This window comes from Haliotis cracherodii, unplaced genomic scaffold (assembly GCF_022045235.1).
Source record: "Haliotis cracherodii isolate W230 unplaced genomic scaffold, xgHalCrac1.p SCAF_16, whole genome shotgun sequence".
Taxonomy (NCBI): domain Eukaryota; kingdom Metazoa; phylum Mollusca; class Gastropoda; order Lepetellida; family Haliotidae; genus Haliotis; species Haliotis cracherodii.
The window spans coordinates 5,057,401-5,082,890 of NW_027266271.1; the positions used below are offsets into that span (position 1 = coordinate 5,057,401).

General features: G+C 40.4%; 1 protein-coding gene across 1 annotated transcript; it reads right to left on the reverse strand.

Annotated features, from left to right (window-relative positions):
- Positions 1-483: 483 nt before the first annotated feature.
- Positions 484-25,472, reverse strand: LOC139463743 (pre-mRNA-splicing factor CWC25 homolog). Its single transcript, XM_071245003.1, has 8 exons — positions 25,277-25,472; positions 21,427-21,551; positions 19,521-19,605; positions 11,259-11,328; positions 10,121-10,462; positions 4,458-4,765; positions 2,118-2,279; positions 484-1,148 (listed from the first exon to the last, which is right to left on the reverse strand). The coding sequence occupies exons 1-8, from the start codon at positions 25,339-25,341 to the stop codon at positions 1,034-1,036; spliced, it is 1,272 nt and encodes a 423-aa protein (XP_071101104.1). The 5' UTR covers positions 25,342-25,472; the 3' UTR covers positions 484-1,033.
- Positions 25,473-25,490: the final 18 nt, after the last annotated feature.

Sequence of the window (25,490 nt, forward strand, 5' to 3'; positions counted from 1 at the left end):
GATTCTGAACTTTCTTTTAAGAGGGTTTATAGATTTTGTTAAACTTCAGTTGAAACTTGGTTCTGATCACACTTTGGTTGATTGGTACAATGTTTGTGTATATTAATAATTACAAACTTAATTAATGTTTCTCTAAACAAAATGATGGAAAGTAAGCTAAACAATAAACTGTACTCAGCCTAAATGGATCAGCAGATTCAAACGATTTGTTTGACTGAGTAAGTAATATCTTTTCTATGAATATACATATGCAATCATGAACTAAGTTACTGTAGTGCGGTCTATTTCAATCCCCCTTTAACCTACCTTTAACCTAAAGACAGTATTCGGCACGATAAAATGGGGCCAACAAATCCTCTCAATTCAACCATAAACAACGAAAAACGGTTTTGATTCAATAACTTCTGTAGAAATGTTCCTTCCATGTTTGGGGACCCAAACACTGCTGTCTACTCATAAATTATACACACATCAACAAAATAGTTGTTGATAAAGACAATTTATTAAAAAACACATCACATGGTTATGTCATGTATGCAATCACAATTCAAATATAGTTACACTGCACTATGTCAGTATTCATGTCACTAGTTAGTCTACCAGAACCATGAGTGTGATGATGGGCATGAGGAAGTTCTGGTATCTGACATCATCCGTGACACTTTATCTCCAGTCATCATGGTTACAACATCCTTCAAATCTCCAGTCATGCCACCATGGACACATTATTTCTAGAGAGTTGCCACATGGCTGATTGCATAGCTGATGCAAAGTTAAATCTTAACTCACTCACTTATTATCTCTTATCGCCATGGAGAATTCACCAAGATGCTTTTTATCCCGCCATGCCACCTTGACATGATACCATCTGCATCCACTGATCCACTGTTGTTCCAATGACTAATATATAGAGTGTCAGTAACCATGCTTGCAGCTATATCAGCCCAAGGGGAACCCCAAGTACTCATGATATTTGTAACGGAGACACATCGATGTCTCACTTGCCCATGTCTGGTTCTAGCTGCATTCCATGTCAGTGTTTGGTGAAGTTTTTATCCAAAGCTGCTTTTGTCCTTTGAATGTTGTACTTGTTGCGCTTGAGTCGGTCCTCCACAGTGCTGCTGCTGGCATGCTGGGCCATCAGAGGACTGCAAGACAAACGGGTAAGTCAGTAACTAATGGTGAACAATGTTCATAGACAGCTGAAAGTTTCAATTTACAGTGTTTCACTTCCTCAGTGTACATAGACTACAGGACTGGGTGTCCCTATGTCTGAGCATCATCATGCACATCGTCTCCTCACAGGCCAGTCAAGGAGCCAGCCGGCTCTGTTGCTCACCAGATCCTTCCAGGAATATTATAGGAAAGCAGCAATACAATAATGTAAAAGGGCAAAGAACAAGTGAAAGAAACAAGAGATGTTTCTACAAAAGAGACATCCTTATAGGATGTTCATTAAATTTTAAACGTTGATACATGCCTTAGTGGCTGTGTGGTGGGCCAAAAATATTTTTTTATCATGATCACCATCTCACTATTGGCAGCCAAGATGGTACCCAAAGGTCAAAGCTGTGTCAAACTCAAATTATGCAAAAAATAAGTATTATATATTTTTCCACATAGCACATACCATGCACACTTATGTAGAAAAGGTAAGCCTAGCAATAGCCAACAATGATATTGTACTATAACTGCCAAGGTGGCAATGTTTACAATCAGACTGACAATCACAGAGAGTGTCCTGGAGACACCATAAACCAAGAGGTTGAAGCATAGTTGAGATGCTGAAAATGTAGCTAACATATATAATATATATAAACAGATAAACTAGAGGTTTGCAGCAGATGGATGGAAAGATGACAACAATGCACAACACCATAGACTGACTTATATGTCAGACAAGGGAGCTAAATACTAAATACTAAACTGTTGCATGGTTGGACATGACAGGTGGCAGGTAAGTTATAAATCTACTTGAACTTTGCCTCAGGATTACTCAATAAACCTGTGAGACATTTTAGAAGTGTTTGCTGGCTCCTGTCAGAGTACAGAGTACAACAGAAGATCAAGGGGTATCAAGGATGCTACACAGTATGTAAACTGAAATGTTTTCTTACTTAATAAAGTCAGCACTGCTTCCCTTCTTTTTCTGTTCTGCTTCTTCCTTCCTGTCTTCCTCTTGGTATCTCTGCACATTGCTCTTCCTCTGTTCATCCCTCCACCTAGCGTTGTCCATCATCTCCTGCAACCGCCTTTGTCTCTCCTCATCTGTCAGCTTCCTGCAACACAGACAAGCCCTGTAGAATAGGTCTTCAGCAACCCATGCTTGCCGTAAAAGGCGGCTACGCTTGTTGTAAGAGGCAACTAACGGGATCGAGTGATCAGGCTCGCTGACTTGGTTGATGCATGTCATCATATCTCAATAACGTGGATCAATGCTGATGAAATCAATCACTGGATTATCTGGTCCAGACTCGATTATTTACAGACCGCCGTTAATCAACAAACAAACAAATGTACATACTCAACCCTCTACATACACAATCTGCCCCTGTACAGTCAACCCCTGTACAGACAACACCTGTACAGACAACCTATGTTAATACAGTCAACCCCTGTACAGACAACCTATATTAATACAGTAAACACCTGTACAGACAGCCTATGTTAATACAGTCAACACATGTACAGACAACTTATGTTAATACAGTCAACACCTGTACAGACAACCTATGTTAATACAGTAAGCACCTGTAAAGACAACCTATGTTAATACAGTCAACCCCTGTACAGACAACCTATATCAATACAGTAAACACCTGTACAGACAGCCTATGTTAATACAGTCAACACATGTACAGACAACTTATGTTAATACAGTCAACACCTGTACAGACAACCTATGTTAATACAGTAAGCACCTGTAAAGACAACCTATGTTAATACAGTCAACCCCTGTACAGACAACCTATATCAATACAGTAAACACCTGTACAGACAGCCTATGTTAATACAGTCAACACCTGTACAGACAACTTATGTTAATACAGTAAACACCTGTACAGACAACCTATGTTAATACAGTAAACACCTGTACAGACAACCTATGTTAATACAGTCAACACCTGTACAGACAGCCTATGTTAATACAGTAAACACCTGTACAGACAGCCTATGTTAATACGGTCAACACCTGTACAGACAGCCTTTGTTAATACAGTCAACACCTGTACAGACAACCTATGTTAATACGGTCAACACCTGTACAGACAGCCTATGTTAATACAGTAAACACCTGTACAGACAGCCTATGTTAATACAGTAAACACCTGTACAGACAACCTATGTTAATACAGTCAACACCTGTACAGACAACCTATGTTAATACAGTAAGCACCTGTAAAGACAACCTATGTTAATACAGTCAACCCCTGTACAGACAACCTATATCAATACAGTAAACACCTGTACAGACAGCCTATGTTAATACAGTCAACACCTGTACAGACAACTTATGTTAATACAGTAAACACCTGTACAGACAACCTATGTTAATACAGTAAACACCTGTACAGACAACCTATGTTAATACAGTCAACACCTGTACAGACAGCCTATGTTAATACAGTAAACACCTGTACAGACAGCCTATGTTAATACGGTCAACACCTGTACAGACAGCCTTTGTTAATACAGTCAACACCTGTACAGACAACCTATGTTAATACGGTCAACACCTGTACAGACAGCCTATGTTAATACAGTAAACACCTGTACAGACAGCCTATGTTAATACAGTAAACACCTGTACAGACAACCTATGTTAATACAGTCAACACCTGTACAGACAACCTATGTTAATACAGTAAACACCTGTACAGACAGCCTATGTTAATACAGTAAACATCTGTACAGAGAGCCTATGTTAATACAGTCAACACCTGTACAGACAGCCTATGTTAATACAGTCAACCCCTGTACAGACAGCCTATGTTAGTACAGTCAACACCTGTACAGAGAGCCTATGTTAATACAGTCAACACCTGTACAGACAGCCTATGTTAATACAGTAAACACCTGTACAGACAACTTATGTTAATACAGTCAAACATAGTTTACAGACAACCCCAGTTCAGAAAACCTAAGTAGATACACAATTAACCCCTGCTAATACAGTCAACCACTGTATATACACAGTTAACACCTGTTAATACAGTCAACCACTGTATATACACAGTTAACACCTGTTAATACAGTCAACCACTGTATATACACAGTTAACACCTGTTAATACAGTCAGCCTCTATTGATAGAGTCCACCTTCTGTACACAGTCCACCCATGTTTTTAGTCAACCCACTGTACAGCCACTGTACAGCCACTGTACAGTCAGTAACCAAATGCTGTGTGTTTACCAAGATGTTTACAAGCATAAAGGTTCAACTGTTTGTGTCAAACCTTCTCGGTGGTGATGGGGACCGCTTCTTCCCCAGATGCCTTTTTCTTTGAGGAGAGGGACTGCTTGCCTGGTGATTCTTTCTTTGCAAATGATTGCCATACTTCCTTCTTGGAGACCTACTCCTAGACCTCGTTTTGTGTTTCCTTTGTGGAGAAGGACTCCTGTGTTTGTGTGAAGGCTTTCTGTAAGAGGGGGAGGGAGGCTGACCCCGGGACTTACCCCCATGGGTTTTGTGTCTGACAGGTGATAGTGAGTCCTTTCTCTGACGACCCACAGCTGGGGACCTTGATCGGTGATTCACAGTTTTCTGTATAAATCATAAACAATACACAGGCACCAAGTTACCATGATCATACACATTGTGACAATTATGAGGAGATGCACTTTGAAAAGATTAACTGTGGCAATAAAGAGCATCTACCTGCCATAAATAATGACAGCTTTAAGCATTAATTAATTGGATTAAACCCTAAATGTGAAGCAAAGCAACTGCAAATACAAAAATCAGTACTGTTGTTCGCAGTCAAAATGAGAACCTCAAAGTGAATGGTATTACTGAGTTGGATGATGAACACTTTCACTGATGTGATACTTGATTGACATACACAGACAAGCTGAACAGTACATAAAATAAAGCAACAATGATTTGTAGCTCACCAGCATCTTTCTTAAATATTTAAAACATTAGGTTTGAAGGTCACAAAAATGGGGGTAAACTAGAATAAACAAAAGTAAACATAGATTAGGCCAGACTAATTCAGTTGTTTGTTTCACAGATCTGCCTGGCACTTTTACACACTACAAATAGAGCCAAAACACTCACTAGAATATATCTCACTATGATATTAGATCAGAAGGTCAGTAAGTGTAAAGAAGACTCCTCTTAGAATGTTATTTATATTACACAATTGTAAAATCATAAATGGCTATGCAGAGGTCAAAACTACATGTTTATTGTGACTATCATGGCAATATTGGCAGCCATAGCATTACATAAAAGTGAAACAATAGTTTTCATTGTTCAATAAATCAAAGAATACTGCCTCTATTACATCATAGCCATAATCCTTTATTTCAGCTGTCATCACACCATAAACAATCTTCATAAATCCAACAGAAGTCCTCTTCACTGTCAATTATCCATAATTAGTAGTTGAGATACTACGAGTGCCTCCCCGCCTTTAGCCACTTGTGCATGTGAAGTCAGGAAGTCTTCACTTATTTCCAACATCAACAATCAAGGGATTGGTGGCTTGTGGCATCTCGTAATATCCTGGATAGTTACATACTGAAACTGACGCAAACTTCTTGACTCCAAAACAAAATGGGTGTTTTTGCTTTAAATCCAGTACTTACAGGATACCTAGATGTTCCATACAAAACCATTCTATTTGTTTAACCAAAATGAGGTATACACAATCTTGAAAAATTCTCAAACGGCCGAGGGTCGAGAGCATGAAGTTCAGAGTATCTGGTCATGGCCATGGTTAAAATGAAGGCTGTTTTCTTTGTATTCTGTAACAACACATGCCGATCCCAAATGGTTAAAACGACTTCTCCAGGAGAGGGGACAGAACAACTGTGCGGGGTTTTAATAACCTCCAACAGAGAAGCTCTTACAAACAAGGAGAGTATGATCTACAATAGATAGCCTGTCATGCTGGAGAACCAATGTTAGGGCAGAGCGATATCCTTTAAAGGTGATCCATAGATACAGTTATAGGTCCCACAACTATCCTCGTCTACTTCACCGCTAACAGAACTTGCACCTTCTGTTGTCGTAGATGGCGGACAAGTATTGTCTCCAAGAACAAGCAACCGCCAGTGAAGCAGATCTGGTGTAGCCGGAAGACTGTATTTTCTGCAAGATAGCTTTTAAGCATGAAGGTGAAGGGAGTGTACGCTTCCATACATGATGTCTGATCTTGGTTGGATGAGGAGATCTCGGTGCTCCATTAGTCTGAGGGCTTCATCTTGGAGTAACGGAAACAGTTTGGGTAACAATGGGCAGGCTGTCCATACTGGCGTTATGAGAATGATTGTGCAGTCTGTATCCTCGATCTTCCAAATAACTCTTATAGAAGCCAAGAGGGAAAAGCAAATGTGAAGATACTGTTCAATCCATGAACAATGCATGCAAAGAATTTGTATAGTGTGACAGCCAAAATACAGGATTTCTGGCAATTAGGCTAAAACAAATAATAGTCTTGGTTCTCAGGCACTGCCACATCATCATAAAGTTCACCACAGGTTTCAATTTTAATTTCCATTTTTTAAAAATAGACAAAAAATCCTTAAATATTCCAAATCGCACTATATTTTCAAAAGCCACTGCCTGAGAACCAATTCTTTTATTTTTTTAAGCCTTATGTAATAGAAGTTTTGTATTCGTAGGAATTGTTGAAGTTGTGACAAATATCAGAATACAGAGCAAAATGCAACGTGTTGTTGTCATACCACGTAACTACATAATGATACATGGAGCAATTAGCAAACTTTATATTCACTGTGACTGCAATATGTGAAGCTGTGATCATTCATGTAGTCAGCATCAAAGGCTTTGTAGTTTCATAGAGATGTCAAAAATACAATAACACTTTGAAAGGTGAGTGCATTAAGGTCAAATGGTGTAGCGGGATCAAGAACCTAAATTTGCCACAAACTGCATTGTAATTTATTCCACATACCACATGATGGTGCAATAGCAAAGTTCTTAATGAATCATGCACGGTTCGTAAATCAATGGGAAAATTTCAATATGTCTGCCATGACAAAAATATTGACTAAAGATGGACAGATGACAGACAATGCATCATGAAATTAATTCACTTGACTTTGACTTTACATCAGGTAAGCCAAAAATCTGTAAAGGAAAATAATTGAATCTAATAACCCTTCTTCTCAAAAGTTTCAGTTACACTGACATTTTGACAATGTTTGTTTTCATTCCCTACTCCAGCAACGATTTCACCAGAAGCAGATGGACAGTATTTGTGCCACAAAAAGATGGGTGTATGGAATACACAAAGAAAATATAATAACAGGAAAAGGCAAATATTGAGTCAATGATTTTTATTTGGCTACAAAGTGAGTGAGTGAGTGAGTTTGGTTTTATGCCGCTTTTAGCAATATTCCAGCAATATCACGGCGGGGGACACCAGAAATTGGCTTCACACATTGTACCCATGTCAGGAATCAAACCTGGGTCTTCAACGTGACGAGCGAACACTTTTAACTACCAGACTACCAGACCGCCCCTTTTGGTTCAAAGAGTGATGTTTATTCTTTTATCGTTTTTGCTTTTGAGTAGTTTGGAAAATTTGATGTTATTTTATTCAAATTTGCATTACGAAATAATGAAGGAAGATGGTACTCCATTCTAAAGTGCGACATATATGCCCCGTATGTGGAACTGGGACTGAGGATGAATATCACATTGTTCTGTTATGTCCATCTGCATCTACGTGATCTGTGTACGTATATTCCTCACTTTTCATCTCCACACTTCATAAATGCTGATTACTGTGAAAATCTAAAGACAATACTGTAGTGAAATGTTTAAGTTTGTATATATGCGACCTGTTCCAAGCAAGGGACTACATGTCGTTAACACCAATGCCAAGGAAGACATTTTTTGAGTGCTTCATTTGAAATTTTGAGGTTTTTAGTCAATGGGGTCCTTCAAACATTACTGTTCCTAACCATAATGTTAAGGGATGAAACAAAGATGCCTTTTTATTGTTATTTTGTGAAAACATGCACAAGGAGAAAGGATTCACAAGTCACAGGTTAAAATTTTGACACTCTCTCAAGATTTCTTCGAAACAAAATTGTAAGATTTAAAGAAAAAAACAACATATGAATATGGGATTGCATTTCATCATTTCAGTCATTTGAAATGGATTTAGTTGTTAGTGTATGTATACAAAGACTGTACACAATGGTTTTGGTCACAGCGAAGATGCTGACATGTGTCATGGTAAGTTCTATATTGCTGGCACAGAATTTAATTTTTCTTCTCAGTGTATGTGATTTTGACAACATCTAGCACACATATATTCAATTTTACGTGAAACTATTTGGTACTGAATCAAAGAAATGAAGAATCATAAAACAGTGTAATCATTTATTAACAAAAAGATGCCACAAAACCACTAGTTGGTTTTAGATTATGTTACACATAATAAAAAGAGCCAGATGGCACATTACACTTAAAATGTTTTACACTGTTATAGTGGTAAAGTGAACACGAAGATGTAATAGCGAATAATGTTTTCAGTTTAGGAAACAGGTGGAAATTACTTGGTGCCAGGTCTGGCGAGTATGGAGGCCGATGAAGCTCTTCGAATCTACATTGTCTCACAGCAGCCTTTGCAAGTTGAGAGGTTGCTTTTCTTTGATAGAATCTCTCAGGCGATGAAGCAAATCAGCATAGTAGGCACTGATAATCATCTTTTGACTTTCTAGTAATCAACAATGATCACACCCTTTACATTCCAGAATACAGTGGCCATAACTTTCTTCATTGATCTTAAAGACTTGAATTTCTTTGGTGCCGGGGAAGTGGAATGGTGCCATTCCATCGATTGACATTTTGATGTGTGGTAGACCCATCCTCCTAAATTAACACTAAATTTTGTCTGGCAACGTCAGTTCTTTTGTCCTTAAAATCAGAATTTAGAAACTTTGGCACCTAATGAGCAAATATCGTATTCATTTGAAAATGGTCATGAATAATACAGTAGTTTCAATGGATCCATGGCCTAGACCTGTGTCTTCCTAAAGTTCAGCAATGGTAATATGTCTGTCTGACAGTATAAGTTTTTCTATCTCCTTGATTGAATCTTCATTGATTGAAGTTGAGGGATGTCCAGATCTCACGTCATCATCAAGGCCTGTTTCTCCCAGCCTTAAACATAGCTACCCAGCGTTTAACAGTGGAATAGCTAGGGCATACCCACAGCTTTTATCCATACACTTGTGACATGCAGTCATGAATTTCTTGGGGAGTACTTTTCTCTACAGTTATAAACTTGATGATTGCTCGGAACTCATTCTGGTCCATTTCTGTGTCCATTTGGACCCCTATCACGTTCAACAGGCTGTCACTAATATACAAACGGCCTCAACAGACCAAATACAGTTGAACTATTCAAACAATGTACAACATTGACTAGTTCACTTTGTTAAGGGCCATAGTTGAAAGTTGGGCTGAGGCTGAGAACTTTTTGACCAGCCCTCATTTTCAAGTTATTTAGTTTACATAATCACATTTCAAGACATCATGTTTTCTTTTTAAGAATAAAACAAAACATCCAACTTCATCTTTTTTCCTTGTCTTACACCCTTGCTTAATTTAAGTTACAAAAATATAGTGGAATATCTTAATTTTCTTTTTTTGATAAAACTTAGTTTCAATAGTTGATGACATTTGGTCCCTTTCTATGGAACCGGTCACATGTATATATATGTATATCATGCTTACAAGGGCAATGAAATGTTGCCTGTGAATTAAATTTTCATTTGTGCATATGCACATATGACGGTGGCCTTCCTACAATAAACACTTTTGATCAGATATCTGTGAGCTTTCAGAGATAGTGAGCTGAAACAAAATGTCAAATATTCATGAGAACATCATTTGTAAGAACAAAGAACATACAATTAAACCATATGCTTTTGAAGTTCTTGAGTCCTCCTCCTCTGAAGGACTACTTCTCTGGTGTCGAGACTGTCTGGGGGGAGGGTTGTCTGCATCAGAAGAGGGACTGCGTCTCCTGTGTCTTGGTGGAGGGTCATTAGAGTCAGAACTGGAGCTACGCTGGAGTTTGTTGTGTTTACCAGACTTTGTGCGTGGTAGCTGTGCTGACCGAGAGTGTTGATGCTGTTTTTGACTCAGTATTGACAAATATTGCTGTACAAGATCTTCCTCATCAGAACCACCATGTCGGTGTTTGTGTTTGTGTTTCTTCTTCTTTTTCTTTTCCTTCTTCTGTTGAGCTACCTACACACCAAAGGGACAAAAAACACAACTCTTTGGTCTCATCATGACAACATATATGACGACGGCAACATAACTCAGCATCGCATTGGCAGTATGTATTACATATGATCAAACCTGTAGCTTGACCAATGGCCTTATCTGGTCATACTGTGCCACCTGTGGTTAGACATGAGGTCAGACATGTAGCCATGGGAATGTAAAGGCTGTCTGTATCCCATGGACATTAATGAAGCAGCCAGCCACTGGTTTGCCTGGCCCTCATTATCTACAGCTAGGAGCTATTGCACATTTTCATTATGTAGCAAAATCAGAAGTATGCAATTGTTTCCTGCATCTATTTAACAATACTAAGGTTATTGTTCATTTGTCTAGTATCGAACTGTGGGAAATAGCATCATGCAATTGTTCCCTGTTTCAGACAAGATACGTTATCAATAAAATATTTGGTGTACTTCACAAGCTTTGAAATTGTTTGGAAAACTATGGGGTATCAAAATGTCTTTAATGTAGACGCTGGGGGAGTTTATGAAGGCCAGTGCAAAATCAGCATTGGACTAAAAAAAACTATACTGTAGCATCTGTTTGCTTGTTTTCCAATGCTGCACTCAGCAATATTCCTGCTAGCTATGTTACAGCCATCATTGAATAGATAGATTTTCATATGAATAAATGAATTAAAAAACAGAATGTATGTGGCCTAACATTGGGCCTCCTGACTTGTGCACAAAGCACTTTGATCAATTCACCACTCTTAGACAATGATAGCACTGATAGAACATTAACTTTATTTACTTACCATCTTCTGCAATTCTTTCATCTTAACAGGATTGTTGAGAATTTTACGTTTTGATTCCTCTTCACGTTTCCTGTAAGAGAATATCATCTTAATAAACATAGCTTATCTTGTGAAGCAGATTGTGAAAGAGTACTATTCTGGACACTGGTGGAAACAGTGTATACATGTTGTATAGGCTGATACACTTGCACCTCTCCTGGTGCATTTATCTCCTTTTTCTATTTAGTATGATGATCATGTATCACATCTTCCCTTGGCAAGGGCGTTTACTGATCATAAAAGTCCAGTTTCCACCCTGGATTTTGGAGTTATGTTTTGTACGGACTAACAAATCTACGCATAGTACAATAAAAATCGTGTAACGGAATGTTTGTAAACAACATGGCAACTACAGTGCAGATTTCATTCAAGTACAGGAGTTGCAAAGCATGTGTTCCGTCAAATGGGCGTTTTCAAATCTTTTCATGTTTTTAATGAAGGTGCTCAAGTCATTTGAGCACTTCACGAGGTAAGACCTGTTTAATTACAATATACCTTTTGATTATCGATCAGATCATCATGACAGGGCGCTGCCATTCTGTATGAAACAAATGCAAGGGATATAACATTGGAATCTGATTTGTCAATCGGAGGGCCATGAAGGGACATGCAGTCGAACCGCGTTGTGTTAAACTTGGATCTATCGGATTCCCAGTTCTCTCGAATCCACTTTCTGGTCCCTGCGAATTCCTTCAATATTTATTATCATTTATACTCAGATAAGTGGAACTGGATGTAATAACATCCCCACAGCCACACTCGTCAAACTTCAGGTCACTTCTCACACAATTAACTGACCTGACTGCCATTGACGCAGTCACATCAAAGGCAGTATAGCTTCTAACAACATGCTATCATCCAATCAAGCCTAGTTAACAAGCACACCTCACATTACAGGTCCAAGCTAATTACTGAATACACATCGCCAGCAAAATACTTAAGTGTTCTCTCACATGCCGTGCCAATGACACATGAAAATTGAGAGATAAGTAAAATGGATTAAGATTATGTTCGTGATTTTTTAAACTTGTCCTATCTCACACTTTGCATTTCTCCCTTCTTCTTCGATCCTATGTGGGAACGTGCTTGAATCATGTTTCCAGCTTCTAAAACTAAAAATAGCCATCCAAGCCCTCCTGCATCGCCATGGCTACATCCAAAAGCTAGGTCAATTACGTTCCTTTGTGCACGCAGTGCCTGCTTGAACTGACCACGTGTGCGCCTCTACCAATTCATTCTCTTTCTCATCACCACTGTGTGGCAACGTGTTCGGAACATCACAGAAAACTATTGTCCTTCGCAAGTTTTGAGTATCCTAAAAAAATATGGGAAAGGAGGACAATCAACGTCCTGCTTGTAAAGAATGCAGACGTACTTACTCCACGTCGGATCCCCACTCATCATGTTGTAACCAGTGCAGCCTGGGTTCCCGATGTGCGGAATGTCTAACTCGGCTTAAATGTTTACCTGCACTGATGTCGTCGTATTGCCGTTCCAAATTAGGAGATTCCAAAGCTAGTACCAGCTCATCATGCCTTAAAGACAATCCTGTCGAACCTGTAATTTCTGTCACAGACGACACCCACTCAGATAGCTTCCTTACAGACGACTTGTCCTCTCGCACAAGAAGATATGCAGGTCGATGTGCGCTCTCGTCCTGCACTCGAAATACAAGCGACCGATTGCTCCATTCCTTTCAAAGTCCCGCTCTTGGATGCAGCTAGCCCTGACTACCACTCTTCTGCCAGCTATGCCTACCCACCTCACAGTTCACAGGATTGGCGTTTGTCGTCATATAAAGAATGTGATCGTCGAAGTCATTCTCGGAGCCGTTCTCATTCGGCGCACAGATCGCTGGGGCATAATCCTTCTAGGTCAGCTCCTTCCGACCCTTGTCCACCTATCCTACCCACGAGTTGGGATCACAGGGATCAACAACGGACTTTGTTAACCATCGTTCAATTCTAGAACGCAGACGCCTATTTCCTCCGTCTACAACTCGCCTTCACAATGCGTCTTCTCAGACAACTCGGCTGGCTAATCAACGAACAAAAGTCGGAACTCATTCCCACTCAACGTCTCCAATTCATAGGAGCCCTGTTCGACACTCGGCAAGGTCTGATGTTCGTTCGCCACAACCAATGGGTGAAGATTCAACATCTCGTACCGTTAGGACTCAAACAGCCGCTTCAACTGCGCCAATGGCAACAACTCCTGGGCCTCCTAACATGGTGCAGGCGCTCACTGTACAGGGTCGACTTCATTTGCAACCTCTCCAATGTTTTCTCGCGGCCTTTATCAGGATCAACAATTGTCACACGCTGATTTCTCTACCGCTCATCTTCAATGGCGGCTGGTCGCGTCGAACGTTTGCGACGGGGTCTCCTTGACGCCATTTGTCCCGTCCCTCCATCTGTTCGTCAACGCTTGAACCGTTGGTTGGGGAGCAGGGGGGTGGTCCGACATAGAACGTTGCCTTCACATCAACAATCTTGAGTCAAGGCAACAATTCTTGCATTGGTCGGACCTCCTCCGGTCCTCCTCCCTCATGATCCAGTCCGCGAACGCGGCGGTGGTGTGGTCCATCAACAGGATGGGATCCACGAAGTCAATGTTCCTACTCTCACTTGCTCTCATTGATTCCCTCAACATACATGTCCGTGCTCGGCAAATTCCGGGGATATCCAAAGTCATAGCAGACTCCTTGTCCCAACCAGACAGACCATCACCAATCGTTCCAATGGATTTGTCAACTTCATCGGAACCCGGAAGTAGACCTCTTCGCCACCCGCTTCAACGCTCAACTATCCCGTTTCGTATCTCCCATCCCTGACCCTCAGGCTTGGGAACAGGACGCCTTGGCGATCTCAAGGGGAAGTCTCAATGCCTATGCCATTCCCCCGACAGGGCTCCTTCACCTTCCCCTCCTTCGGGTCCTACAGAAGATAGCAGCCACCGATCACCTGTCTCTGATTCTGGTTGCGCCCAATTGGCCAACGCGCAACTGGTTCCCCACGTTGTTAAGGCTCGCCGACCTACAGTTTCATCCTCTTCCGCACCGCGACGACCTCCTCTGCTGCCCATCGTGTTTCCACCAGGTGCCTTTTTGACCACAAGTGGACGGCTTTTGAGACTTATTGTCGCGCTCATGATATTTCCACTCCTACCTCGGCTTCGCCTCAACAGATTGCTGAATACTTACATCACCTGCGTTCGACTCGGAAACTTCGGGGGTCCACGTTGGCAACCTACCTCGAGGCTATTAACTAAGTCATCGCCACCACTTCCGGTGCGAAGGTTTCCACGGTTACGGAACTACAATCGCTCATCCGTTCCTACAAATTAGCCGACCAAGCTGCTGGTTTTCGGCCTCCTTTGTGGGACCTAAACGTTATTCTTCAACACCTGGTTACTGGTGATTACGAACCACTGATGGAGAAGGATTTCAAGACAGTTACGCTGAAGACCGTTTATTTTATGGCTTTGGCCACTGCTGCACAGGTAAGTGAAATTCATGCTTTGGATGTCACTAGGGCCCAGTTCGACAGATCCAGAAGTGGCAAAGACATCCTGGGGCTTCGTTGATATTTTGTGGCAGAGAACCAACTTCCCTGACAACCGGACCGGCTATTTATGATTTCCCCGCCCTCGGCTATTTTGGGATCAAACAACCATGAAGACCTCTCCTTGTGCCCGGTTCGGGCGCTTCGAATATATCTCGATGCAGCGCGCCTCAGCTGTCTGGCCCCTGTTCACGCAGATAATAATCAGTTATACTATGTGGGTTACAAGTGTATATACAGAATAAATCATTGAACATTTACGCGGTATTACATGTTCGATTTTTCCCAGATCGAGTCCCTTTCAGAGGGTGGATTAGTTTGTCTGTAGAGACCTATTAGTCTTATTTACAAAGTGACCAATCAGTGCAGCCGATCATATACATTCAGTCACAATCGTGACTGAAGGGTTCAACAAGTTCGGTTAGTTGGTGTTGGCACAACAACTGTCTCCTCCCAGTTCACGCAGAGAATAAATCATTAAACATTTACGTGGTATTACCTGTTTTTGTTATTGTGGATTAGGGTGGATTGAGGGTGGATTAGCTCATCTGTAGAGACTTCTTAGTCTTAATTTACGAAGTCACCATTCGGTGCGGCCGTTCAAAAAACACAACAAACACAACAAATAAAAAAAAAAAAGAAAGATCGGTGTCCTGAACCTTTATTCCGAGCACCTCTGCCTAAGGTATCTGTGATGTAGGGTTTTGGTTCGAAGGTCCATTGCTATGGAATATTGTCGATCGTTCCTCTTCTCGTTTTTGGTTCGCTTCATACCCTCGAATGTGTTTGAGAACCACGACGAAGCGTTAAAAGAGTTACCAAACCTAGCGCACTCTATGATCCGTGGGAGATAGTTGCTGTGTTTTGTTTGAAGAATTGATGCCCTTCCAGGATCTATTTCAAGTCGTCTGGCGTTTCGCTTATAAATGCGTTTACAGCTACGCGGTCGTTCTATATGTACGATGACATACGGGAAAACGTTCGGCATGTATACCTGATCTCATGCTGTTTCGTTTGAGTAACGTATCGGGATCGTTAACACCAGTTGATCATGTGTATTTTTTTCCTGCTCATGAGTTCATGTCTTTAGACGCTAGACAGTTTTTCAATTCTTAAACAAATTCAAAATTACACTGTCTAGAACCAGCTAGACAACCATATCTCACGGTTGTAGTCTATACAGGCTAGGATATCTGCGGCCCACCATCCAACCTTGGGATTAAAAGCAAAGTGTGAGATAGGATAAATTTAAAAAATTGGAAATTTTAGCATAAATTGTATTTTTTATATACTTATCCTATCTCACAAACGATAGGCCCACCCGACCATCCCTCCCCGCATCTCATTTACTCTAGCCTAATAAGCTCCGTGAAAGAGAATGAATTGGTAGAGGCGCACACGTGGTCAGTTCAAGCAGGCACTGCGTGCACGAGAGGCACGTAATTGACCTAGCTTTTGGACGTAACCATGGAGATGCAGGGGGGGCTTGGGGGGCTATTTTTAGTTTTAGAAGCTGGAAACATGATTCAAGCACGTTCCCACATAGGTTCGAAGAAGAAGGGAGAAATGTAAAGTGTGAGATAGGATAGTATATAAATATACAATTTATACTACAATTTCCAAATCTATTATTTGAGATACATTGGTCCCTCGCAACAACACGACCAATGGGGTCCAAATAGTTGGTGAGCGTTATAGACGATGAGCTGTTTAACCGAGGTGGAGTCGTAGGGGGTTAACAAGAGTTAATCTCATGATCTTCGCCTTGCCTCACACATTGCAATGACATGAGTTGTTTATGGTTCATAGTGGAAAAATATATATCCATAATTTTTTTGCCGCTTGTTATTATTTCCAAGCCTTAACTGTCACAGTAAATGTGAAAGTAGTCTACTTACATGAAAATATCAATCAATAATGGTAGTAACAGACGCTATGAGTGAAGAGCCAATCACAATCCATTACACAAGTACAGAGTGTTTCAGTGGCCTTGATTGTATGACTTAAACAATGACATCAATCCAGATGGGGACAGTGAGATTGATGATACGCCTGAGTTGCCTCCCCCTTTACTACCAGCAGCCTGTGCACTGAACTTTACGTACGCCTCTAAACCTATTGTTGTGTCCTGACCTGGTAATGATCTCTCATAGCATGATGTTTGGTTTTCAAAAATTCACTTTGTTGATTGACTCGAACCCCAGATAACTCGAACTTTTTTCCAGGTGCCCACAAGTTCAAAACAACGAGGTTCGACTGTAACTCATAAAAGCCACTGGTGGCACTAAGATCGAGCCAGAAAATTCCAGCCTACTTTGTCAAGGGTGGAAACTGGACTTTTATGTGTAGATAAAACATTTACCCTTTGACTTTTATGAGATTTAAAAGGTGAGTGTTCTATCTAACATAAAAACCTAAAAAAGAATTTTAAAACAACCTTTATCAAAAATTTTATGTTTCAAACATACTTTCTATGAACCTTAGGAAAAGGGCGTAAAATATCTGTTGCTGGCGTTGAAAAAGACATTCTTAAAAGCATTGTGATTTATCAGCGCATCTGTAGCCTAGTGTTACACTCACTGGGCTCAGATACGAAGGTTGCGTGTTCGATCCACGGGAATATAAAGAAAACGTTTGTCATTTTACTTACATTTCATTACATTGTGTTCAAATGCAAAATAACATTCTTACGAGAAACACTCAAATGTTACAACATTAACAGAAGTTGTATTCATGAAATACCTGGGATAATAAATATAATCCCAGAAATATTATAACATCCCTGTTTACGAGATTGAACCTGACTGAAGAACAATAGGATGGATTTTGGAAGCCCCAAGTAAAAACGCAACATAAAAACAAATCGCCAAAACGCACCATTTCAATGAATATGTGGGTATCATGCACCCATTTCTCGTGAAATTGAAAAGGCACGAACTGTCACAAACTGTAGTGGGTGTAAAACTGTGGTCGATTCTTGGACCTATCACTCCTTGGTCAACAATGCCACGCCTAACTCAAATTCAGAGAAACCAGGCAATCGGACGTTTGGAAGCTGGAGAGTCTGTCCAAGATGTTGCCCGTCATTTCAATGTTAACATAACCCCAATTTACCGTCTCCTGCATCAATACAATGCTACACAGACCACAGATGACCTTCCTCGGAGCAGTCGTCCTTGGGTCACCACACCTCGACAAGATCGGCAGATTACCCGTCAACACCAGCGACATCCGTTCCTAACTGCAAGTGAAAGTCCTCGACAGACCATAGGAACACATAATCGACACATTAGTCGGGACACTGTGATCCGACGTCTCGGTTCCAACAACCTCAGATGTCGCCGACCAGCATGTCGTCCTGTTCTCCAACCACAGCATCGACAAGCACGACTTCAGTGGGCACAGGGTCGCCAGAATTGGCGTCATCGTGAGTGGGGGAGTTTCATCTTCTCTGATGAAAGTCGCTTTTGTGTCTCCCATGCAGACGGAAGAGTCAGAATTTGGCGCCGTCGATGTGATCGTTTTGCTGACAGAAACGTTGTGGAAAGGGGTCCATGGGGTGGACCTAGCGTCATGATATGGGCAGGGATTGGACTTAATGCGAGACTTGGACCCATGTGCTTTCTGAATGTTGGTCAACGTCGGGGACGCGGCGTCACTGCTCAGCGGTATATCGACCAAGTGATCAGACCCACGTTGTTCCATTTTTTGCACAACATCAACAACAAATTTTCCAGCAGGACAATGCTCGTCCCCATGTTGCCAAAACTACCATGGCCTTTTTGCAAAAACACGACATCTGTGTTCTACCGTGGCCAGCCCTCAGTCCTGATCTGAACCCCATCGAACACTTGTGGGATGAGGTTCAAAGGCGTCTGCACAATTTGCGCCCAGTTCCTACAAATGCCAATGAACTACGCACAGCTGCTCTGGATGTGTGCAGGAGGATCCCTAGGGCCTTCACAAATCGTCTGATCCACTCAATGTACAGAAGATGTGTGGCAGTGATCAATGCTAATGGTGGTCACACCAGGTATTGACTGACATTTTAGGTATTAACCCGAAACTGTTTAACCCTTAACATTTGAAAAAAACAATTATGTCATCTGCCTTTTAATCCATTAAACTGTCTTCAGTAAATGTTTTGTCAATCTTGCCCTATTAGTATTTCTTGTCTTTACTGTTGAAAATAAATAACTTGTATACTGCATATTGACTTGCGTTTCTTTTGCATGTGAGTATACATAAACACAAATGCTTCTCCAACACCAAACCCTAGTGGGAGAGCGGTCAGTTGTTTCACAATGAGAAGGTTCAGTGTTAAGAGAAAGATCTTATAATTATAAGTCATGTCTGTAATTCCTGTATGTGAATAATCATGACAATCTTAACAAATAAACGTGTGTGACAGGGGGACTCGATCCAGTTAAGTGTGCATCAAAAGCTAACAAATGTCATCTTGTGCCATGGTCATCATGGTCATAAAAAGAAACTGTGTGGAGTTAACAATTAGATATTTACTAACATTAATACTAATCATGCTAATAGTTTACAGAGGTACTCTCTATTTCATCAGGGATATGTTTAGTCATTTCAGGACCATTATATAAGCATCAAATCTGCAATTAGGACCTGTATTCAGCTTCTTGAGATCACTCACTTGATGGCATACAGTGGGTCCTCCCTCATTTTGGCCTGCATGTCCAAAGCAATGTTAGCTTTGATGCGCTCTCCAAACACATCATCTGCAACACACAGTCATACATATATTATCTTTCAGTCTGTCCATGAGCCTCCTGGATTGGCATATCATGGTCACCCAGTTTTTGAGGGCGTTTGACCCGGATGGGTCTTTGTCCAGTAATTAACTGGTAATTAAATCCAAATGGTGAACGATTTAACAATGTTGACTATAAAGAAAGCTTGGATAGTCATAACAGCTAGGTGCCTGAAGGGCACTTGAAATAAATAATCAGCCACGTGCTTGTCACTTCCTGTTCTGAGCATGTGTATTCCTGCATCATTTAATACAAACTGAGGTACACATGACCACCCAAGTTATACATGACTTAACTGGTTATCAGCAGTACATGTAGTCACATTATTAACAGACTACCACAGATAGAAAAACTAGTCAAATCTCCATATTTTTTATATTTGTATATTTATCCTGCATAACTCCTTTATGCATTTACTGCTTGTTCTTGACAGAGGAAGAGCCGTGTGAGGTCTTGCTGAAGAAGTTGTTCCAACTGGTTGAGTGGCTGACCCTATCACACAGCTCCCTTGTGACGGGAAGGGGTGATGTCACTGATCAGCACATTACTGCTAAAAACAGAACATCTGAAGACATCGTAGGGAGGTAGTTCTGCGATGATTGGGCCACTTTAGACAAAGTAATGCAGGATAAGTATACTAACATAAAAAATAAAGGAGGAGTAATGTATGATAAGTGAAAAAATAACACTATAGTCTAATGAAATTAGGGGCAGTGATGTTGCATCGGGATTAATCAATTTAATGCACTTGATATTTTAACTAAAATTGCGCCAAGACGTCAACCAAGAGGATTGATCAGCTTGAAAACGTCAAGCTTCCAACCAAACGTCTTCCATATCTATTTGCATCTATCAGAGATGATCTTTGACTAAAAGTGATGTGGGTAGATTGTGAATTTTTTCTTTATACCCCCTACCTAAAATGGTTGGACATTTTTGTGTGCAACCTATAACTAGAAAACTACTGCAAAGATTCTTTTCAACATTATTGAACACTTTCTATACCAAGAGGGGAGAAGTGCAGTGCAAAGTTTGTTTCCAATAATTGGATCTTCTAAAAAAATACAGCTTTTTTTCCATTTGTTTACTTATGATTTTGTTATTTAAACATATGTGTGACCTATAACTTGAAAACTAATATATGGATTCTTTTCAAGTTTAGGGAACATGAGAACAGTTTCCATACGAGAAGATGTTGCAGTGCAAAGTCAGATATTGATATGTGTATTTTATGAAAAGATATATGATTGTTTTCATGTTTTGAACTTAGAAATATGTATCATACGAGGCCAAGGGATACATTGGTCAATTAAAAATACTTTGTGTGTTTATAGCTATGTACATATTCCTGTGGGTTAATACAGTATATATAGGGCTCCAATGGTTTTCATCAATAGCCAACAGTATTAAAGAATGTGGCACTGTGCAGTTTTCCTTATAGCATGTATGCATGCACACACACACAATTTACAACACGCATAAGCTGTTTCAAAATAAAGATGGCTGTCAAGAGGTCGTAAACTGAACAATATGAACAAAGCATTAAGTCTCACCATGCAGGTATGTTCAACATGTTCAAAGTGAGCTGAATATGTGTGAAGTAAAATCTTGTGTGGATCTTAATTGTGTAATGTGGTTTATGTGAGAGGACTGTGTGATCTCAATGGGATATTCTTTCAACTTTAATAATCACTGTTATGGCAGCAAACCTTTTATCACTTTACATAAATTATGACCGCATGCGGTAAAACGGTTTCTTTGATCTCATGTTACCATGACTGAACGAACCTTCTTTAGGGGGAGTCTTATCCCCCCTCTCGAAATGTTTATCAATCTTCTTGCCAAGCAGGTAGTCATCTGTATTGGTCTTGTCTCGCGTATACATCCAATCCATGTTCCCCACATCTGTTTGCCTGAAGACATACACATCACTCATCAGCTTATGTAATCTAATATTACATCAAAATGGTTCAAAGATCAATTTAGCATAACAACTTACTAGTACTTGCAAATATTCATTTGAGTGATTCTCAAAGCAGTTAAATTGAAACAATACCTGAATATGACATCACATCTTGCTCTATTGCTGAGAACAGTATAATCTAACCATGAAAAAATCCTCTTTATACTCAGTTATAGTTCATGATGTCACCAACTGATGAAGCAACATCATCTGAACGAACTAGGTTGACGTCTGAGAAGTTAATTTGTAGGTTTCCCAGTAGTTCATACAGAACTACATACTTGAATCTCCGAATTACAGATAATATGTCTCTCAGGGTCATACTAATTACTGTACACAGCAGACCCGGTTTGAATCGAAACCGCCCAGGACCACTCAGGACTGTCTGGGTTTACATACTCACTTTTCATGTTTTACATACATAACATACAAGCATGTGTGTCATGTTGTGTCACTTACTGTTTACAGAGATGCTTCCACACCACTTCTACAGCCTTACTGTTTGCAGAGATACTTCCACACCATCTCTATAGCCTTACTGTTTGCAGAGATGCTTCCACACCATCTCTATAGACTTATTGTTTCAGAGATACTTCCACACCATCTCTATAGACTTATTGTTTCAGAGATGCTTCCACACCATCTCTACAGACTTATTGTTTACAGAGATGCTTCCACACCATCTCTATAGGCTTATTGTTTACAGAGATACTTCCACACCATCTCTATAGACTTATTGTTTCAGAGATGCTTCCACACCATCTCTATAGACTTATTGTTTCAGAGATGCTTCCACACCATCTCTACAGACTTATTGTTTACAGATATGCTTCCACACCATCTCTACAGACTTATTGTTTCAGAGATACTTCCACACCATCTCTATAGACTTATTGTTTCAGAGATATTTCCAAACCATCTCTACAGCCTTATTGTTTCAGAGATACTTCCACGCCATCTCTATAGACTTATTGTTTCAGAAATACTTCCACACCATTTCTATAGCTTTACTGATTACTGAGATGCTTCCACACCATCTCTATAGACTTACTGTTTACAGAGATACTTCCCGCCATCTCTATAGCCTTATTGTTTCAGAGATGCTTCCAAACCATCTCTATAGACTTATTGTTTCAGAGATACTTCCACACCATCTCTATAGACTTATTGTTTCAGAGATGCTTCCACACCATCTCTATAGCCTTATAGTTTCAGAGATACTTCCACACCATCTCCACAGCCTTATTGTTTCAGAGATACTTCCACACCATCTCTATAGACTTACTGTTTACAGAGATGCTTCCACACCATCTCTATAGACTTATTGTTTCAGAGATGCTTCCACACCATCTCTGCAGACTTATTGTTTCAGAGATACTTCCATGCCATCTCTATAGACTTATTGTTTCAGAAATACTTCCACACCATTTCTATAGCTTTACTGATTACTGAGATGCTTCCACACCATCTCTATAGACTTACTGTTTACAGAGATACTTCCACGCCATCTCTATAGCCTTATTGTTTCAGAGATGCTTCCACACCATCTCTATAGACTTATTGTTTCAGAGATACTGCCACACCATCTCTATAGACTTATTGTTTCAGAGATGCTTCCACACCATTTCTATAGCTTTACTGATTACTGAGATGCTTCCACACCATCTCTATAGACTTACTGTTTACAGAGATACTTCCACACCATCTCCACAGCCTTATTGTTTCAGAGATACTTCCACACCACTTCTACAGCCTTACTGTTTGCAGAGATACTTCCACACCATCTCTACAGACTTATTGTTTAAGAGATGCTTCCACACCATCTCTATAGACTTATTGTTTCAGAGATACTTCCACACCATCTCCACAGCCTTATTGTTTCAGAGATACTTCCACACCATCTCTATAGACTTACTGTTTACAGAGATGCTTCCACACCATCTCTATAGACTTATTGTTTCAGAGATGCTTCCACACCATCTCTACAGACTTATTGTTTCAGAGATATTTCCACACCATCTCTACAGCCTTATTGTTTCAGAGATACTTCTACACCATCTCTATAGACTTATTGTTTAAGAGATGCTTCCACACCATCCTTATAGCCTTATTGTTTCAGAGATGCTTCCACACCATCTCTATAGACTTATTGTTTCAGAGATGCTTCCACACCACTTCTACAGCCTTACTGTTTGCAGAGATACTTCCACACCATCTCTACAGACTTATTGTTTAAGAGATGCTTCCACACCATCCTTATAGCCTTATTGTTTGCAGAGATACTTCCACACCATCCTTATAGACTTATTGTTTCAGAGATGCTTCCACACCATCTCTATAGACTTATTGTTTCAGAGATGCTTCCACACCATTTCTATAGCTTTACTGATTACTGAGATGCTTCCACACCATCTCTATAGACTTACTGTTTACAGAGATACTTCCACACCATCTCTATAGCCTTACTGTTTGCAGAGATGCTTCCACACCATCTCTATAGACTTATTGTTTCAGAGATACTTCCACACCATCTCTATAGACTTATTGTTGCAAAGATGCTTCCACACCATCTCCACAGCTTTACTCTTTACAGAGATGCTTCCACACCATCTCTATAGCCTTATTGTTTCAGAGTTGCTTCCACACCATCTCTATAGCCTTATTGTTTCAGAGATGCTTCCACACCATCTCTATAGCCTTATTGTTTCAGAGATGCTTCCACACCATGTCTATAGACTTATTGTTTCAGAGATGCTTCCACACCATCTCTATAGACCTATTGTTTCAGAGATACTTCCACACCCTCTATAGACTTATTGTTTCAGAGATACTTCATCACCTCTGAAATCTTCTTCTTTTCAGATGCGTCAAGACTATCCATCCTTCCTCGGCTGTTTCTATAATCGTTGTATTAAGATGCCGTAACACGTCTAGCAAAGAATAACGTGGTCACGTTTTGTCAATCAGTGTGTCGAATAGTGCTTGATAAATTCTGAGCAACTCACAACTTCCGTTTCGTAAAACGTCTCGATAATTTGCGTATACAAGATTTGATGACGTAGCACCCACAGAATCCACAACGCAGGTGCTCGTCCAAGTGTTTACATCCAATATAGCTGCAATTTCAGAATTTTCTGGAGATGTCAGCAGCTGCCCCTAACACCGAGGAGAGTGAGTTGAAGGGGGGACATCCCTCTGCAGGTATGTATTCCTGTTCATCAAGTTATTTGAGTGAAATAGTGGACACTTTACCACAGTCTCTTTCACAAATAATCAGTTCTTGTTTACCAAGTGATCAGCACCCGATTGTTGACTATTGTGTGCATATGCAGTTGCCATTCTCTCAACGAAAATCTAAACTTGATAAAAATGTACAGATTTTTTTCAAATTACATTGGATTAATTCGTTAAAAGCGGTAGCTAACTCACGCCCTAACTTTCAATTAACACGATGGGTCGTAAGGGGTTGCCTAATTTCAAGGATCGTAAAGGGAGGCAAACTTTGATTGGCGAGTGAGCGCAACCTTAAGGGTCACAAACGGATGCTTAACCGGAAAAGGGGATCAAGGGCTGAGGATAGTGTTAAAAGTAACCTACCTAACCCTAGCACAATTAACTAACCATAAGGATCGAAGATACGCGAGACCTGTGAAGCGAGTGCCAGTGCCAACTTACCCATGTCGGGCTTTCTTCATCACCTCTGAAATCTTCTTCTTTTCAGATGCGTCAAGACTATCCATCCTTCCTCGGCTGTTTCTATAATCGTTGTAATAAGATGCCGTAACACGTCTAGCAAAGAATAACGTGGTCACGTTTTGTCAATCAGTGTGTCGAATAGTGCTTGATAAATTCTGAGCAACTCACAACTTCCGTTTCGTAAAACGTCTCG

Bases quoted from the DNA above. Each gene is read 5' to 3' on its own strand.
- LOC139463743 (XM_071245003.1), bottom strand. From the start codon at position 25,341: ATGGATAGTCTTGACGCATCTGAAAAGAAGAAGATTTCAGAGGTGATG. The intron at 10,463-11,258 runs GTAAGTAAATAA...TTTGGTGTGTAG, and splicing joins TGAAAGAATTGCAGAAGATG to GTAGCTCAACAGAAGAAGGA. The intron at 2,280-4,457 runs GTTTGACACAAA...TCTGTGTTGCAG, and splicing joins TCCCCATCACCACCGAGAAG to GAAGCTGACAGATGAGGAGA.